At 46.6% G+C, this 18,896-nt stretch overlaps 1 protein-coding gene across 1 annotated transcript in view; it reads left to right on the top strand.

Moving 5' to 3' along the window:
• ABHD17C (abhydrolase domain containing 17C, depalmitoylase) overlaps positions 1-18,896 on the top strand; it is a 59,622-nt gene that overhangs the window by 11,504 nt on the left and 29,222 nt on the right. The window contains exon 1 of the mRNA XM_080395355.1: positions 1-18,896. This exon is cut by the window's left edge and continues 11,504 nt beyond it. Coding sequence (XP_080251481.1) covers positions 18,364-18,896 — 533 coding nt within the window. The 5' untranslated portion in view covers positions 1-18,363.

Below are 18,896 nucleotides of genomic sequence, written 5' to 3'. Positions count from 1 at the left end.
GTGCCCAGAATAACAGGAGCAGGATGTCAGTGGGAGCCTCCAGAGCTGCTGCAGCACAAATACTGATCGGTCCCTAACAGATAATGTTTCCTGTCTCCAGCTTTTAAGACAGCCTTGTGGGCCAAGGGAATGGAAATCTTCCTCTCTGATTTACTGGTTGCGGTCTTCAGTTCAGGCAGGTATAACAGGGGAGTGCCTGTTCACTGATCCATCAGCTCTGGATGTTCTCCAGATGCTACTGGGGAGACCGTGGCTCCTGGGAAAGAAAATATGCCCACGAAGGCTCATTGGAGTGATTACTAGCTACCCCGCACCTTGGGAAGCCAGTGCGATCTGTGGCCCTGCCCTGATGAAACTAGGTACCGCCTGGATAGCAGCCAGGCTTGGGTGAAATGGCTGGGCAGAGTGTGACAAGGGAGCCAGGAGGAAGGAAATCAGGTCAGCCCTGTGATCCACACCAGATGCACATTCACGCTTTTCTAGGAGCTCATTGCCCCCTGACCATGCACTGCCCCGATCTGCAGCTGCAGCTGCTGGGGGAGCTGCCAGACTTGGCAAGGATCCGGCCAGTTCCCGAAGCTCCGTTTCAGGCACAAGGCAGCCCTTTCCCCAGGGCTCCATGCGGAGCAGTGGTGGCTAAATGAGTAATACAGAAATGTCCCTGCACAGCCAGCCATAGCGCAGTGCCGAAGCATGGTGATTTGTAGGGACCGGTATGATCCTTCCTGGGCTTGCATGGTGGCTGATGGACAGCCAAGGCTGAAAATGTTGGGTGGGTAGCAATCACAGAAAATATTTGCATTGTTTATCAGGACATGAAAAGTCATGGGGTTTAAAGGATATATCCACTGAGTACAACCAGTAAGTAGCTGCTTAAAGCAGTCTGCTGCTGGGACAACCAAATTGTGGCCCCAGGGCAAAGAGGGGAGAAGATCCTGTTCCCTGCAGGTCTGCTGGCAGCAGCCCTGCCTCTGTCCTGAACTCCTGCAGGACCGCGATGACTGCGGCTCCAATCCCAGGGGCTGTGGCTGAAGAAAGAGGAGGCAGGCTTGGAGGGGTGGTTCTGCAGGAGCTCCTGACACCAGGAGATGAGGTGAAAGAGCTGGAGCTTGGCCTTTTCACGACTCTTAGTAGCACTGATTTGTTTGAAGAAGTAGCAGTTGGAAGGAGAGGGAACAGAGCAGACACAGCTGTGGGGTAGGAGGCCAAAGGAGAAAGAGGCAAGAAGAGGGAAGACCACTGCTAGGAGACTCAGTCAGCCAAGCCAGCTGCACATCTCATGGTGTGTTTGGGTTTTTTTTTTAATTGATTTTTATACTAACAGACAATTAAGATGATCTATTTATTTATTTTGTTGTTTCTGTAGTACTGAGTCATTTCCTGGGGGGTGGGAAGAAAATAACATTTTTCTCAAAGCTTCAAAACAGTGTTTTAGGGTTTGGGTTGAGGATTCTTTCTTTGTTTCTTTCCTTTCTTTCAGTGAAACAGCTACATTGAAAAAAAAGCATGAAAACAAAACCCAGAGGTTGACAGCCCCTAAACTTCTGCCAGGGTTGCTCTTTGCTCACAGGAATGGGTGAGCATAATGGGTAGCCCAGAGCAGTGAACAGGGGGAGGGATGAGATCTGCCAAAGCAGCCAAGCACCAGACTGCCTTGTCATCAGATTCACCCGCAGAGGTTGATGCTTTTTCCAGCTCCTACACATGTCACTGGTGTTGGTGCCTGTCTGCTCTGCAGCATGCTGACCTTTCTTCTGGTTTACACATGAAAACGGGCTGTTTTGGCAGTGGTTTCCAGTTCAGTAAGCCACATGCCTTTGCACTGTAGTGAGCATAGGGCAAAGCTGGCTATAGCCCCCAAAGCTTATGTGTTAGCAAATGCTGTCGGTGTGGGGAAGCCTAGTGTGAAACAGTGGTGAGTCTGGATCTTCTTTTGCCAGAAAACTGTAAGTACAATGTGTTATTTAGATCTTTGATTAATAAAAGTGGACATCCGCAATCAAGCTAATTTGCTAGAGATTAGAGTTTAATTAAATCCAAAGGAGGAAAGGGGCTGCCAGCCTCCGAGCTAAGCACCCGCACAGAGCAGCATGCATTGACAACTAAGAGATGGATTTTTGAAAATAAACAGCAGTTAACCACCTTGGAGGAGAAGTCACACCACGCACAAGCTCCCAAGCACTAACTTCACTCTATTCTGTCTCGCCTGTGGACTGGGCACAGGAGAACCACCAGCCGTGGTGGAACAAACAGCAAAAACCTCCATTGACATCAATGGGTCCTGGATTCATCTTGTGGCCTTTTATGTTTGTTTGTTACACACGTCCTGTAGTACTTGGTGTCCAGAATGTTTTACACATAGTTTCTCAATGGAGAAGGAAGAAAACATACACTTTCAAAGTTTTTGCTTATACGTCACGCCGTTGGTATGAGAGGGACCATTGCTCTTAGTTGAACATTGGCGTAACCAAGCTGGAAGTCAGAGTTAGTGCAGTTACCTCAGATCCGGAGAGGCTTATCTCACTGCAATATTTATCTGGTTATCCTCCCTAAACAGCATGCCATGAAGCCAGTAGCGGGAGAAAGGGAAACTTTTAAAGGTGTGCTTATCAACCTAGTGAGTGTGGCAGGAAACCACATAAGGTATGTTGGGGCCATGCACAAAGCAAATTTGATCCTGCGGCTACCCTCAGCTTCTCATGCTTTTCTTTCATGGTACTGATGGTGGCTTGGACCCTTAGCGCTGCATGACACCTGGAATTAAGGGCTAGCCTGAAGCACTAACCCTTGGAAGTCAACACGCACATGGTCAACATCAGGCGCTTGTAAAATACAGCCTGTCTGTTGAAAACAGCTTGGTTCCTTATTCACAACAGATCGTATTAACCCGTTCTCAACTAAATTGGCGAGGGGCAGTGTTTAACATTATAAAGCAAAAGGAAGCAAGAGGATACTGGTGACTAATTTCCTCCAAACAACGTCATGGGGGTCATCTTCCTTGGATGTTGTTTGTTTTACTGATTAGTCTTTAGGTAGATATTCATATATCAACTATTATTTTCCACTGTGAATTGTGGTTTTCTGCCCAACAGCAAGTCCAGTTTCCAGGGTAATTGGGAAGCCAACTCCTTTCTAACTACGCAAAAGATGAACTGTGTTTCCTGCAACTTTAATGTCTCTAATGTTAGTGGTTGAGTAATAGCCGGACACAACAGTGTCTTCTGTAAGGATATATGCCAACAGTTGTTGCTTAAAAATGAATACAACTTTTTAAAAAAAAAATTTTAAAAAAAAGTGTTTTGAATGATTTGAAGCTGCAATAACAGCCCTTTCCAGTCAAAACTTACCCTTCACAACAACAGGATGCATTGCTCTACTTGAGCAAGTAATAATATTGGTTTTAGTCCCTACACATGCTTCGCTTCCTGTTGGGGATATTGCACAGAAAAGTTACTCACTGTGTATCAGACAACTAATTCATTGCATATTTACAGATTTTATATACAGAGATGTTTTCTAATACCATCTGTGTGTAAAGAAAATATATCTTTGCAATAAGCTAGCACGATCTGTTTATTGGTTGCATGAGCTACAACAAAATTAAGGAGAGCAGCCTCTAGAAGACTGTGTTGTTCTGTTAGCATCAGCAAAGCCGTGCATATTTAGGGTCTCAATGCTTCTGACTTACAGTCAGAAAAATTTACTGTCACAAAATGCTCATTCTGATTGTACAAGACCTTTCACCTAAAAACTCCCAGTTGCTTAAAAGGCAATTACTGGGAGCAATGGCAAGATTTAGCCTAAGGACTTCTGCATTTGCCCCCTGCTAATGATCTGCTGGAGTTCTGTCATCTCCCAAAACACGAGCATGGCAGCAGCAATTCTGATGTCTGTCATTGCTTGCTTACTTATATTAACAGTTTATTTCATGGCTGAATTCCCATCTTGCTAAGTTAGTTTCTCCATGTCAGGCTGTACTAATGAATAGAGAACAGATTCTCAGCTCTCTCTTCCAGGGGGAAAAAAGCACAAGCTGGGCTGAAATCAATGGAGTTGCTCTGCTTTGACCCTGGCATAAGGAGGATCCTTATCCACCTTCAGGTAAATGCCCTGGGGGTTTTATTTCAGCCAAGCAAGTGCTGCTGCTGACATGCTCCTAGAAGCAATTAACATTTCAATCATCTTTGTATTTCAGCAATGCAATTCTTGTCGTAGAGCTGAAGCAGTAAGACATGACAGGCAATGCCCCGTGCCTCCAAACTGAGAGGCTGTAATGAGATCCTGAGAACTTCCTTATGGTGGAGAACAGGGTGGATCTCCACTCTGCACATTTAGTGAGATGCTGGGGAAGGAAATGTATATCAAAGCTGGTGACCAGTTTTGAGCGTGCATCAAGGGTGTGCTGTGGTCCCCATTTTTTTATAGAAAAATATAAATGTTTTATCTATCTATCTGTCTATATGTCAATGGACGGTTTTTAATCAGAAAATTAACAACATTAGCAGGTCAGGATTTCATTCATCATCTGAAGTCAGAATGGACATCTGCCATCCCAGCCATTTGCTTTAACATTTTCCTGCTGAGCTGTCTACTGCTGGGAAGGGGAAGGGGGTGTGAAGCCACCATCTAACCCCAAGGGCCAAGTTTCTTTGTAGTTGGGAGCCTCCTTTCACTCCAGCAGAGTTAGAAATATAATCAGGATCAGAATGGACCGTGCTTTTCCCCAATGCCAACAGCCAAAAGAGGAACTGGGTCACACTAAATAGTGCGCGTAACGGGAAAAAGAGGCTCCAGGGGAACTTTGTCATTGAACTTCACCTTTATCCTCTTGCCATACAAATTATGGTCCCTGTGAACACTTCAGTTCGAGCCGTGTTTAGCTCCATTATCACTTACACCCATTTTCCATCCTGTTTGTTCCTTTGGCCAGATCTGTCACTGCGGTTGCTTGACCTGGTTTCACTGATTTCTGTGAAGACCGGCCAAGCTTCCCAAGCTGGAGAAGTGGGTCACCATGCATCATGTACACCAAAGCTTCGCGGAGAACTTGCCTTGACTCTCTCTTAAATGAGGAGTCTTTTTGCTGACATGTGAAGCTGCGTTTTCACCTCTATTTCACCAGACTATGCCTGGCTTCCGTAGGAAGAATGCTTGGGAAGTGGTGTGAGGAAAAGGAGGGTCTGTGACTTAACATCTGTGCAAGCCATGTGTACATTGATTCGGATAAATTTAACTCGGGACTTAACTCTGGGAAGCTTTAGACAGAAAACAAAACCAGCAGATTGTAACTCCCCAGCCAGGGGGTTATTGCCAAATGGATGCACCGCATCAAGCTCTTACAAGAAACAAATGTAGCCAAAAAGGAGAAATAAACCTTCTGTTAAAAATTACTGCAAACAAAACTGCAAATGCTGCCATCACTGTTGAAATCTGAACTGTGACAGAGTGGAATTTCCATCCCTCAGAAAACTGCATTTTGGCCCAAAGTGGGAAGCAGAAATCTTTCTGTTTTTTTAAAAAAATAGAATCAACAGAAGCTACAGGATCTACCCTTTAAACCCATTTTCTTTTTTAGAACAGGCTAAAATTATGCTTAGAGTCGTACCTATTAAGCTAAATGATCAGCTCTAAAAAGGCGCAGTCCAGAAAAACAAGAAAGTAACTTAGTGGATGTGGACAATTTTATTCATTTCAGTGGAAGTACTGGACTCTTTCAAGTTAAGCACCAGATTAAGTACTTAATCAGTTCAGAGCCAAAACTCATCCAATTTCTGTAATAAAAAAAAATCCCATTTCAGTACAACTAAAAAAAATGTGTTGTACCAGTTTCCTTTTTGAAATACAGACAGTAATAGCAAATTGTGAAAACAGACACCTCCCAGGTTGAATCACAATGATGCTTGGAAATGAACAACAGAATTCAGGTAGTGACGTTTGCTGTAAAACAAAGGAGCCCAACTTCACCCTGGTACTCCCATATTCTAGTGTAACGCAGCTCCCTAGAGTACAGTTGCAAGTGGTTTTCTTACTATAGTGTGACCGACTCAGCCCAAAAGGGTTTTTTCCTCTGTTCCCCCTGCGTGACTGATGTGCAGGAAGAGGAAAACGATGTGTTTCACACGGGAAGTTTTCTAGCATCTTCCTGAACTTGTCAGAGCTTCTTCCTCTGCTTTCCAAATCTGCAATACTTGCCCTGCAAGCTGGCAATGTCTGTGGTTTGACTGAAAAGGGATGGCTAAGTGGTCCAGCAGATTCACAGAGCTATGTACCATTCTTGGCCCAGCTATTCAGCAGCGTCTTCTCTACAGAATATAATAACTTCACCATCAATATGAAGCTAGCCAGCTCCTGGTCCAGAATGCAGCTCTGGCATTTAACATCGTCACTGAAAGGCTTGCCGGTGTGAATCAGCCTGACAGCTGGTGGGACGGGGTGTCTTGATAACCAGTGCACAAGGATCTGTCCGGCTGGTTAGCACTCTGAAGGATTGTGAAGCATCACCTCCTATGGGATCTGTAGAATCCAGTCTTTATTGCCTGCTGACAGACGTAAGCACCAAACTCCCTTTTGTTATTGAACAAAGTGAAAACAGTGAGATATTCAAAATCTTGTGGTCATGGGAGTATAAGGAATGCGTGCTCAGCTGTAGGATGATGCTCAGCAAATTGTGACCATCACAGAAAATTCCAATTACACCATCATTATATATACAATTAATGTGAAAGCCAAGGCAGGCAAACATATGCTTTGGGTTTTATCTTCTGCACAAGCCTCTAATCTTCCCTCAGGAAATTACCATGTAGTTTATCAGTACCTTGGCATTAATGTTTAAAGCCTCAAGACTTCAACCAAAAAGAACTGGCCATTTACTATTTTTCTTTCTTATAAATGTAGTTGTTGTTACCTCATTAACTATTTAGCATCCTGGCTTGTTATCACAATGAGCTTAGCTTGGCAGAACCTCAGGGTTGTAACCCCTAAAGGAAAATGTCATTTCTCTCTGTATCTGATGGACTTTGGTTAGCAGAGATTTAAAAGCAGCAATAGCAGACCCTTAATAAGATAGGTTTGGCAAGAAGATACAAAATAACTATTAAGCTGGTTTACATCTGTTTCCTTTTTCATTCATTTTGCTTTAACTAATTGCATACTTAACAATAATCTACTATCACAGTAACTTGGATTATTTTGTTTCTGGGTTTAGCTTCCACGTCACTGTCACCGAGTTTCATTACTGCTACCTCAGTAGAAAATAATGAGCATCTTTTTACTTATATACGCAGACTCCTGAAGTCAAAGTGATTAGCAGCACGTCTCCTTAAACACCCCTGTCAGACAAAGGTATGAAGGATGACTAGGGTAGCTGCATTCAGTTCTGTGTTGCCAGACAGTTCGTATGTGTAGAGTCTGGTAATTATATATAAAACAGTATGAGATTTTGGAAGACTGGGGGGCAAATCTGTGAAAAGCTTTATATACTTCAGAAAAAAAGCCTATCTTTTGAGTAAGCACATTTCCCCTAAAGTACCTCATATATAACAGCAGATGTTGCACAGCAGGTTCAGCAAAATAAGGGGAAAACAGTCATTTTTTTCATAGGATGGTAAATAATTTTCTTTTTTTTCTGGCAATGCGAGTCAAAAAGAAGATAAACATCTCTTCTTTTTAGAGAAATGTTGAGATTTTGCTTCTACTGGTCATTTTTCAATGTTCAGGTGTAGAGGGCTGACTCGTGGGCCGTGAGTTGGGATAGGGCTGGCATTTTGCCACACAGCAGTGCACTTGCCCACCCATGGCAGCATAAGGGACTCTCAGAGAGACCCTCTCAGTCATCCTGGCTGGCCAACAGCTGTGGCAGTGTATGTCATCTATAGACAAGAAGGGGTCTGAAAATAAGAATATTAAGTGCTTCCTCAAAAGGCAGGGCTGACCTGAGCACAGCCCCCCTGTACTCAGCACTGTATTGTTTGCAACTCTGCAGGTGCCGAGTGTGTCAATTGTATTAGAAGTGGATAAATGCAACCTGATAAGGACAACTGTGATGTTCTGCATGTCGGTAGGAACAACCAATTGCAAAGAAATGGGGCAAAGAGCCAACAGAGTTGAGCCACTGTTGGCTGAAAAGGTATGGGGGTTAGAGGGGACTGCAGGCTCAATGGGAGCCAGCAGTGTCATGCAGCTCTTAATAAAAAAAAAAAAAAGATTAAGAAAAAAAAAGAAAAAAATGCAAACATCCTACTGGGATAAATCAGTGAAAGTGCAGTCTATAAGCTGTGAGATCATCCTACTATTCTACTCGGCATGAGTAAGGCCACAACTGGGTACCATATCCAGCCTGGGGCTGGCTAGGCACTTGAGGGTCTGACTGAGTATGAAAGAACAGGAATAACTCAGAAACAGAAGTTACAAAGAAAAGTTGCAGGAACTGCATTAATCTGAAGAAATGACTGAATAGAGGTAATGATAAATATGTAAATAGCTGCTGTGAATAGGAAAGGAGACTGTTCTTTAATGTTGATTGTAGGAAAGGTAGTGGTGGACTTAAATCATAGAAACACATAGCTTGGAAATTAAGAAAAAAATTTGCCAATGGGAAGAATGGAGACATGGTAGAATAGAAGTGAAGCCCAAGGTTGCTTCATTAGAAGTATTTAACAACAGGCTAAAACCTGTTACTTAGGCATGGCACGGTAGAGGGTTTGCCTCTAAGCAGGACTGGGAGACCTCCTAAAAGGTCGCTTGATTCTATTGTTTATGCTTCTGTGCTTGGATGTAATTGTATTGCTTTTTTTGACATTAGGGACCAAGTGTAGAAAACTTTTCTAGGAAACTTCCCCTAGACTATGAACAGCAGGGTTTGATCTTTCAGAAACCACAATGACTAAAAGGCAATGTGTGGGAATTTCGTTTGCCAGCAAAATGACTCTGAGACAGCGCAGGGGATGCTCTCAGCTCAGCACCCCTATCCTTCTCTCAGAATTTGTCCTTGAGCTAAAAGGTGCAATATTTGGTTTTAAGTAACGGCAACAGTCATAGGGAGTTGGTGAAGAACAAATCCAGAATGTGTCGTTTCTGCTGCCTCCTATTGCTCTTCTCATAGAAAGGAGCATCTTTGCTCATCTGCTTCTACCCTAAACAGTTGCCTTTTCCGTTGGTCCCCCCTGCCCAATCCAGTCAGCCAAGCGCTGCATACAGAGCATACTTGGGTTTACCGCAGCAGCCTTGGGTAGCCTCACCTCTTCCCTCCAGATTCATTTTGCCAGGCTATCTGTTCACTCCAAGTATTCCCCTATTTGCTGCCAAAACATCAGAGTGGAGAATTCAAAATGAGTATCACAAAAATGACGAGTGGGGTCAGGACAGGCAGCAGTTCTTCATGTGTTGCTGTTGTTGCCACAGGAAGCAAGAGTGTCACCAGCATTTAGTAACAGGTAAAGTAACCCCCAGCAGCACTGCCAGAGAAGAGTTGCACTGTTCAGTTCACTGCTTCCTTATGCATGGATGAAAGCATGTTACCAGAACAACAGGTTTTAGCCCGGTTTTCTAGGGAGAATACGGGAGATAATGGCTTAAAGAGAAGGAAGGGAGGAGTAGGTGATGCATGAGAGCTGGGCTATCTGATTTCCAGCCTCAAGTGCATGCTGCAGATGAAAACACGTAACCTGCTTTTCGGATTTACTTCTCTTTCAGTGAGTCCAGGGATGGTCTCAGACAAATGGCATTATTTTTTTGTTTGGATAATTTCAGAAAACCAAGTTTGAGTGATGTTGAGAACAGAAAATTGATACAGCTCTCATAAGAAATAAAAAAACCACCCTTGGCTCTTCTGTGCTTGTACTTTTAAAAAATGGAATTCAAGCTCATTGTAATAGCTTTACTCCAGCTGGAGAATGTGGTTCAGTTTGGATGTGAAGATTGTCTTCATTTGACAGACAGTTGGAAGGGAACCCATGCTTCAATAAAAGCATTGCTGATTTCTGACAGACAGTTACATGCATAAGCCTAAATGTACTTTTCTATTTTAATTACATGACCAGTACTCATGAATGGGAGCCCGAGCTTTATCTCCACTGACCTTGAAAATCCCCTGCAGGTTTATGATGAAATGAAGCATATGTTTTCTTGTGATTTCTGGAAAATCAGGAAACAAAAATACCACTTGTTCTAGTTTTGATTTTTTTTCAGAAAACAATGTGATACAGCGTCAGAGCTTCCATGTTATTGCAGGAGAATTTGGAAGTTCTCCACTTAATTCCTGTGACATACATGGGATTTGGCAGTTGTATGCAGACACTCGGATCAGGATTTCATACATGACAGCCTCTCCCCGAATGTCTGCATGACTGTAAACCACATGAACAGTAATTCTGGCTCTTGCTGAGAAATCAGATCATCTTAATAGATGAATTATTGTAATGAATGAAATTTATGTCTACACCTCGATCACATTAATGACTTGGTAATAGTGTAGACATATACAAACTAGCTTTTAATTGATAGCTTGATTTTTGGTCTAGCCACAGCAACATGGAGCTCTGGCTCTGTCCAGATTTTGTCTGGTAGCAATGCCTTAGTGCTTTCTCCAGTTTCAAACCTGAACAAAGGTTTATAGAGGTCCTAAAGAGTCTTTGCAGTGCGCTTGTTACACCCACGCTGAATGCATGGATGGGAGTGGAGTGTGGATCAGCTACTCTCTGAAGGTCACCACTGCTGCTGGGAGCTCAGCTGGAAGCCAGGGCTCCTAGTGAGCATCCAGGATGTATCAGCAGAATAAACAAAAAATTTTGCCAAAGGATAGGATGGAATGATGGTGGACAAAGACATGCATGCAAAGAGAAATACATCTACGTGAATATGCTCAGCGGGAACTAATTTGCCTTTCACGCCAAATAGTAGGTGATTGCAAGGTAGATAGATAAAGTGGTTTTGATGTGGTTTTCTACAATCAGTATTCCTCACCCTCACCCCCCACCCCCCCACCCCTACCCCCCATGGGTTTTCTATTGGTTTTCTCTGTTTTTTCTCTCTCTCATGCACTGTCTTCATATCCATGTCTTACTATTTTTCACACTTCTTTTCCCTAAGGCTTTCAGTATGCTTCATCCTAGCTCTTCCCAATATAGCTGAGCAGATTTACAACTCCTTTCATTTCCCATGACACTGCTTACATTCACAGAACAAAAAATCAGCCTTTTCTTGCCAGGTTATGCAGCCATCCTCCTGCCACTCCTGAATGACTCTAGACTGCTATTCCCTTGAGGACTAAACTAGATTGGGATTTATTAAACCCTTAGCTCCCCCGTGTTTGAATGATATATGGCCTCAGGCAGTAGGCACTAAGGTGAATGCACACTGCTTCTTTGTAAAGACACAGTAAACCCTGCTACAGAGTGCACTGCCCCAGGCATTCCCAAACTATCTTGTCCTGTGTCAGCAAGATGCCTTAAGAACTCTCTATAGAGCTTTCATGGCCTCATTCTCCCGCTGCTCCCACCCCGTGCATTTCAATACAGTAAGGAAAGGATTTCATCCTTAATTGAAATTCCTTTCATCAACCCAGATATAGCCTGAACAAAGATACTGACATGAAAAAGCAGTCAAGAAGATATCTTTAAAATGTCAATTTGCCAGTGACAGGCATAAAATGCAGTCATTGCAAATCAAGACTCTAAACCCTCATTGTATATCACATAGCTGCCACTTCCCACCACCACCGCCACTATCCCTCCCCTAAGTTTTGATGTTTGTACATCTTTGTTTTCCTTTCCGCATTCTTCTCATACTGTATTCACAGCAAATCTGAGGATAGCTGGGTCTTGATTAAACTCCTGCAAACCTTAGAGAAAGCTTTTTTAAACCCTGAATAGTGTCATTTATCTTAGACTCATGCATCTGAAAAAATCGATCGTTCAAGCTCTGTGGGTTTTCTCTACTATTTTCCCTTTTTTTATTCATTCCAGCAAAGTAATTGAGGCACTTTTGTCCATAGAGACCTGTAAGTTTAATACTACATGGGTTTACATGGCAGGAAATTGCTACGATCTTGCTCGGCTGCAGGAAGAGAAATAAGAAATGAAAGTTCTTTCCACCGGTACAATGTAGGGAAGGAGACACCCAACAGAAAAAACATAAGTATGGGCCATCTACCGAAGGCTATATTTAGCTTGCTTACCCTGGGTGACTAATTTAAGTGTTACATCTACAAGTCTTGACTATACGGAGACCATGGTCTGGCACTCTGGCAGCTTGTGTGATCGGAACCATCCACGACCCTTCTCAAGCAAGAGGACCAGCTTAAGCTATCTGCAAAGGAGGCTGCTGTGCTGGACTGCCAAGGGTGGATGGCGAGCCCTGGCCCCAGTGCCTGCTTTGTTTATGGCAGCATCTAGGAAAGGAACACAGTGTGCTGCTGCCAACTGGGAAGCTGGTCTCTGTGGGGCGGAGGACCTGTCATGTCCCAGGAGTAGCAGGTACTGCCCTGACTCTCCCTTCCTCCTGGCAGCAGAAGGAGCAGCAAGGCCAGCCCTCAGGGGCTCGGTGCCTGGCTCTCCTTGTTCCATCCCTTCCTTCCACTCTATGCTCCCTCTGCAGCAGTGGTTTAGCATTGGCCTGGCATGGGTTTGCTGGGGGCAGCAACAGTTAATTTTACATACCTATCTGAGAAAGCTGAAACTGGCTCTATGTTTCTAAAGAGTTGTTCACTTTAAAAACTTAAATTTATTGATACCTTTTTATTACTCCTTATTAGTGCCTAGAGTTTTAGCTGTGAAGCTAAGAAGAAACAGATCAAACGCTAAAATGTACAACTAAGGACAAGCAAATAGAAGAATACATGGAAACAATGAGTCACTTCTGATCAAAGTGCATAATGTAGGTATCCCTTTCAAATTCAGATTCCCTGCCAGCTTTGGCCGCATCACAGATTCTTCCTTGAGGTCCCTCTAACACATCCCCATCATATGATTCCTCTTTTATTAACTCCACTGGCTAATGCTGGGCTGGTAGCATATCCCATATAGCCTTCTTGACTTCATTGACAAGGTTTTCACTGTGCGTCTTCATACAACCTTTCATCTTCTCACTAGCACCAGAGTGATGTATGCCTCCAGTGAGTTCTTGGTGCCACCATCTGTTGTCTGTCCATTGTCTTTTCCAGACACACCACTTCCCACTATGTCTGCTTCTCTTGTGTTTGGGAGGGTCCTCTTTCATCCCCAGAGGAAATTAATTTTTCTCTTTCAAATCCTTCCTTCAAGCACACCTTTGCCCAGAAACTGCAAAAAAACTTGATGACTTGGACTTGGCTGATGAGAACACACCCAATTAACCTGATTAATATAGTGCTTCATTATTTTCCCTGCACCTCGGTTTGGTAGACTGGTATGATCTCTTGCCGTGTGCTTCAGTTGATAGAGACATTGCCTTTCAATGTCCATACTGCTTTAACATTCTAGAACAGGCCTGGGATACACAGATACTAACTTACATGAGCGGTAAGCATAATACTTGCAGTCTTCGTGCACTATTTTTTCAGGAAATAAGCACAAATGCATTGAGGAACTTCCTAGTCTGAATTTGGCATTTGTAACCAGTCCTGCAATCAGATGATGGCTGCATGTGCGCAGCTACTAGATGTGGACTGTTTATCCAGCTGTAACAGTCACAGTTGGCAAGCAGCAGCAGGAAGTCAGGCATGGTTAATATTTAAGATACATAATCTTCACAGGGTTGCTGCCAGGTGTCATCTTTGGCTTCAGTCTCGCTGTCTTCTTGCCCGTGCTTTTGTCTATCTAGTGTTCAGGAAAAGGAAGCGGAGTGCAAAGTGCTCTACCCTTGTAACAGGCATGGTGAGATGGCAGGACATGGTGGAAATAATCAAGACGGCCAACTACTGTGTGCTCTATTTATTGTATTTACCTTTTTGGTAGTTATTTGAAGATTTTCCCTGCTCACCTGAGGCACCTTTCTAGGTCCATCAACAGTTAACTAAAGGCTGATAGTAACAAGTCTCTTAGATAACATGTTTTCCTGGGGGTTACTTCCCATCTCTTAGCGGGCTTGACAACTTGTTTATTATTAAATGCTTGCATATTTTACCCTTGTAGGCCATATATTAACATTTAGTGAAGAAGCAGGGTACGACACTGAGTCTCAGTGTCACGTTAGTTACAAGGCACAGCAGTAGGGACATGTTTATTTACAGATCATTAAAAACATGAGTTCTGTGGTAACAGAATGAGCAAAAATACTTGTTTTTCTTGAGCTTTTTCACAGTATTTGGTCAAGTGAAAACTATGCAGATGCCTGCTGGCTGCAAAATGAAAAGGCAAAGAAAGAGCAGAGGGAAGTATGGAGTTGGAAGAGAGGAGATTTGAGACAAGAGGGACTGCTGGACTGAAGCAGTAGAATTGAGGGGAACCCACAGAGGAAAGATCCAAAACAGCCATTCTTCAAGTCAATTTCAGATGCTGAGCATGAGAAATACCGGCACACTCGCTATCTGTTGTCTTTCCATGACCACCATAGCCGAATACCTGCACATAATGATGCCAGAAGATTTGCACATCCTGGAAACATCCTCATCCCAGGGAACCTGTGAGATCTTTAGTAAAAGAGGTGGCTGAAGGAAGGAGGGAGTAAGCTATGAGGTACCAAAGCTAGCTATGGTGGTGGAAGTAGCCAGCATGGTTGTTTGGCAGGCTACTGTAGTTAGGACAGCCCTGAGACTTGTCTAAAACATTAGGAAGAACAAACCAAGCTCTGGGCAGTGCCAGGGACAGGGTGCATGTGAGAGGCATGAAGCTGGCTGTGCCCAGATTTCCACAGCCACCCCTTCAGCCCAGCAAGCTGCAACACCCCTCACCCCGGCCCCTACTCCCCACCCCAGGACTACTGTGGATCCTGAAAGGTTAGAGATGTTGCTGCCACTTATGCAGCACACAAATGGAGGGATAAAAATTATCTGAATTTTCACTCTCTTAAGCACTTGTGCATTACATGTCTCTTTTGACAACTTGAGATACAGGACACATACCAAATGAGTGTCAGTTGTAAGTCCTGATTGCTTTACTTTCTTGAGCTACAAACTCAAGGACACTGTTTTCAGCTTGCCACCATGGCAGTGGTATTCAGGAACTCCTCTTTCTTACTTCTCTGTCCTTCTCATCTAGCACAATTTCCATTTCAGTCACTCTCTCTTGCTCCTTTCTTTGTCCCGTTCTCCAAGCCTTAGCAAATGTTATCTTTCTTGAGGAGGCACCCACTGTGCAGGAACTATTTTATTGTATGAGAGATGGACTGAGATTAATGTCAGCTACAGAGAGCATATGATGAGAACAATGAGAAACTCTAAGAACTAATAAGGTTTGTACAGCCCAGTTCACTCAAGAAGCAAATTTCATGACACTTCCCCTTGGATTCAAAGAGGAGACTTTAATCTCACTACTATAAACATGACCTAAGGAAGGAGCAGGGTGGAGCATGGGAAATATTGTCCTTTAAATTGTCCATTCTTTGGAGTAGCAATCTACTCATGATATAACAGCCTCTGCTGTCTGGCTCCAGGCGAGTCATACAGCCTTTGAAAGGGTTCTGAGAAATGTTAGTTTCAGTTGGTGCTAAATGACCAAATTCCAGCTCTTATCTTTGTTTCAGTATTCGTGCAGTGAGAGGAACACGTAGCGGCAGCACCAGACAGGCTTTTCTCACATCTCATCAGCCAAATCGCTTCTCAGGGTATATCCAGGCTTTTCTCAGGGTTGTATCAGTCTTCCCACAGAATATCAGTGTAACAGCATAGGTGGAGCTTAAAGCTATTAGTGGTCCCCAAGGAATTTCAAAGGGTTCTTCATTTAACCATTCTGTATTTTCTTTATCCAGATTTTTCTGTCATGTTCTATGGAGTAGGAGTCCTTTCCATCATTTCATCTGACATCCGAACAGCCTGTATGCAGGGCACATTGGTTGTCTCTGCCACCTGAAGGAACCCAGCATCCATAGGTGGGACATGCTTCGTTGCCCTGCCTGATCCCCTGCCACCCTGACAGCGGGACATGCCTGGGACACAGGTAATAAATGGGGTATGCAGAAAGAGCCACATTTTCAAGGTGGTGGGAGATACACAGCCTTCATTTTCTCCCTTAACAGTTAGCGTGGACACAAATATTGCTGGTTGAATTTAGCATTTCTAAAATTCCCACTGTTAGCAAAACTAAAGATGTACATGGATGGGGTCTGGTCTTACTTTTGACATTGCAAAGACAAAGGAGTATCACACATGACTGACTCTTTTGTACACAGGTTTTGAACTAACTTCCTTAGAGCTGGCAAATGTTAGGACTGAAAGAGTTGGTCTCAGTCTTGTCACTAATGAAACGACTTCAGCTCAATGTTCTTGAGAGTTTTTTTACCCATAGGTAGCAAGTTGGGTAATGGACACACATTAGAAGAGCACCAGAAAGGAGTGAACATCCATGCCATGCCTGAAGTCGGGGCACTGGCTGGATGTACATGAACTGCATGACAAGCACAGCTGCACAGGTATAATTTTCCTTGTTTTCATTTGGGCTATGTTACAGTGAGGTTTTTTTCAGCAAGCAGGCAGGGCTGGTTAACTTAAGGGTATAGTTACAACTGGTGTTAGTAACAAGGTTACCTCCAGTTGTCTTTTGCCCACAGTCTTGCTTTCTGCTCTCTGGGTTGATGAATGTGTTGCAAGGCACCGTACCACAGCCTCTGATTCATGGGTTCTGCCACACGCCTTAAATGATTTGCTGATTTATTCAATGAATTATTTTGGGTGTTTTGGTTATTAGCCTGATTTACTGAGGAAATGAGGCTTCTGCATTCGCACCGTTTTCTCTTAAGTTTTCTGTGGTAAACTGCTGACCCATTTCAGCCACGGCTTGGAGGTACAGGGGTCTCCACTGCCTTCGAGCCTGGGACCCGCCGCATGCTCGGCACCTGGCGAGCGGCGCGCTGGAAGCTGCCGGCCGAGGAGCTGCCCTCGGCACTCCTGGCGATGCCATCGGCCACCCTCTGTGAGTAAGGCCCAAGGCCAGCGGGTGCCCCCCACCCCGGCTGCCCGAGGCGCGGCCTGCCGGCCTGGCGTGACCGGGACAGCCGCCCCTGACCGGCGACCCGGGCCCGCCGCGCCGGGAGGGCCGAGCCCACAGCCCTCCCCTCAGGGCGACCGGGCGCGCCGCAGCTCGGGGCTCGGCAGCAGCGCCGGGGGAGCCCCGCGGCCGCGGCAGGTCGGAGGGGGCCGCCCCAGCCCGCCCCTCAGCCGCGGCCCCCGGCCCCGCCGCGCATGCGCGGGAGGTGGGCGGCTGTGGCGGGGGAGGGGGCGCGAGCGCGCCTGCCGCACGTGACCGCGGCAGCGGCGGGGGGCTCCCTTAAAGGGCCAGCGGCGCACTCCCCGCGCGGGCGGCCGCGTCCCGGCTGGGCTCGGCGGGGCCGCCGCTCCCCGCCCCGCCCCTCCCCGCTTCGCCCCGCCCCGCCCCTCCCCGCTTCGCCCCGCCCCTCCCGCGCACCTGCTGGGCGCCCCGCGCGGGGCCTAGGGGGCAGCCGCGAGCCGCGGCGGGCGCTGTGGGCAGTGCCGGGCCCCCGCCTCGCCCCGCCGGCACCTGCGGCGGGCGGCCCCGCTCCGCGCCCGTAACCCGGAAGCGGTGCGGCTGCGCCGGGGGGAGAGCGCCGGGACATGGCCGCTGCCTGCTCCTGCCTGCGCGCCGCAGCCGGCATGGCCCTGCCCGCCGCCACGCGCGGCTGAGCCTCGACCTTGCCTTCCCCTTCCCTCCCCTCCCCCTCCTCCGCGGGGCGCCGCCGGGAGCCTGTCGCTACTTGCGGGGGCCGGGGCGGCGGGGCCGGGGGCGGCGCGGCGGGGAAGGGCCCTCGCCGGCGCGGTGCGCGCTCCCTGCGGGGGCGGCTCGGCGGGGGGCGGCCGCCTCCCTGTGCGGCGCCGGGCCGTGGGGCTGGGGGGCGATTTGTCGATGTGTGACTTGTTCCCGCTGGGGGGTCTCGGCTGGTGCTTTGGGGAGCTGCCGGTACCGTAGCGTTAGTTGTGGGGGGTTTAAAGGCTGGTTGTACTCCGTTTACGTTTCTGGGCTTGTGGGTTTTCTTGGCTTTTTTTGTTGTTGTTGTTGTTGTTTGTTTTTAATTTAATTTGATTTTTTCCAAGCGCGTTTGCAGGCTTAGGAGAGCTGCACCGTTCTTGCTGAGCTGCGGTTCCTCCAAGGTTGTCGCCGTTGCGTGCTGGGAGGGCAGCTGGCAGCCTTGCGGGAAGGGGTTGCCTTGGAGCAGGGCTGCGGGCTGCTTGGCTCTGTGACTTCTTTCCAAGCGTAGGTCAGTTTTTCTCCAGTGTCTCTGATGCCAGAACAAGGCCCCAGAATGAACGGTTTCTCTCTGGGCGAGCTGTGCTGGCTGTTCTGCTGCCCGCCTTGCCCCAGCCGCATCGCCGCCAAGCTGGCCTTCCTGCCCCCCGAGCCCACCTACACGGTGCTGCAGCCTGAGCAGCAGCAGGAGGCGGGGGCGGCGGCCGGGGCAGGGACCCCCACGGGATCGGGCACCTGCAGCCTGCACCTGAGCGAGCGGGCGGACTGGCAGTATTCGCAGAGGGAACTGGATGCCGTGGAAGTGTTCTTCTCCCGCACTGCTCGAGATAACAGGCTGGGCTGCATGTTCGTACGTTGTGCCCCCACTGGCCGGTACACGCTGCTCTTCTCGCATGGTAATGCCGTGGACCTGGGCCAGATGTGCAGCTTCTACATTGGCCTTGGCTCCCGCATCAACTGCAACGTCTTCTCTTATGACTACTCTGGCTACGGGGTGAGCACCGGCAAGCCCTCCGAGAAAAACCTGTACGCAGACATTGATGCAGCCTGGCAGGCCCTCAGGACAAG

This window comes from Falco punctatus (genome assembly GCF_963210335.1).
Source record: "Falco punctatus genome assembly, chromosome: 7".
NCBI classification, from domain to species: Eukaryota; Metazoa; Chordata; class Aves; order Falconiformes; family Falconidae; genus Falco; species Falco punctatus.
This window is presented reverse-complemented; position numbering and strand designations above follow the sequence as displayed.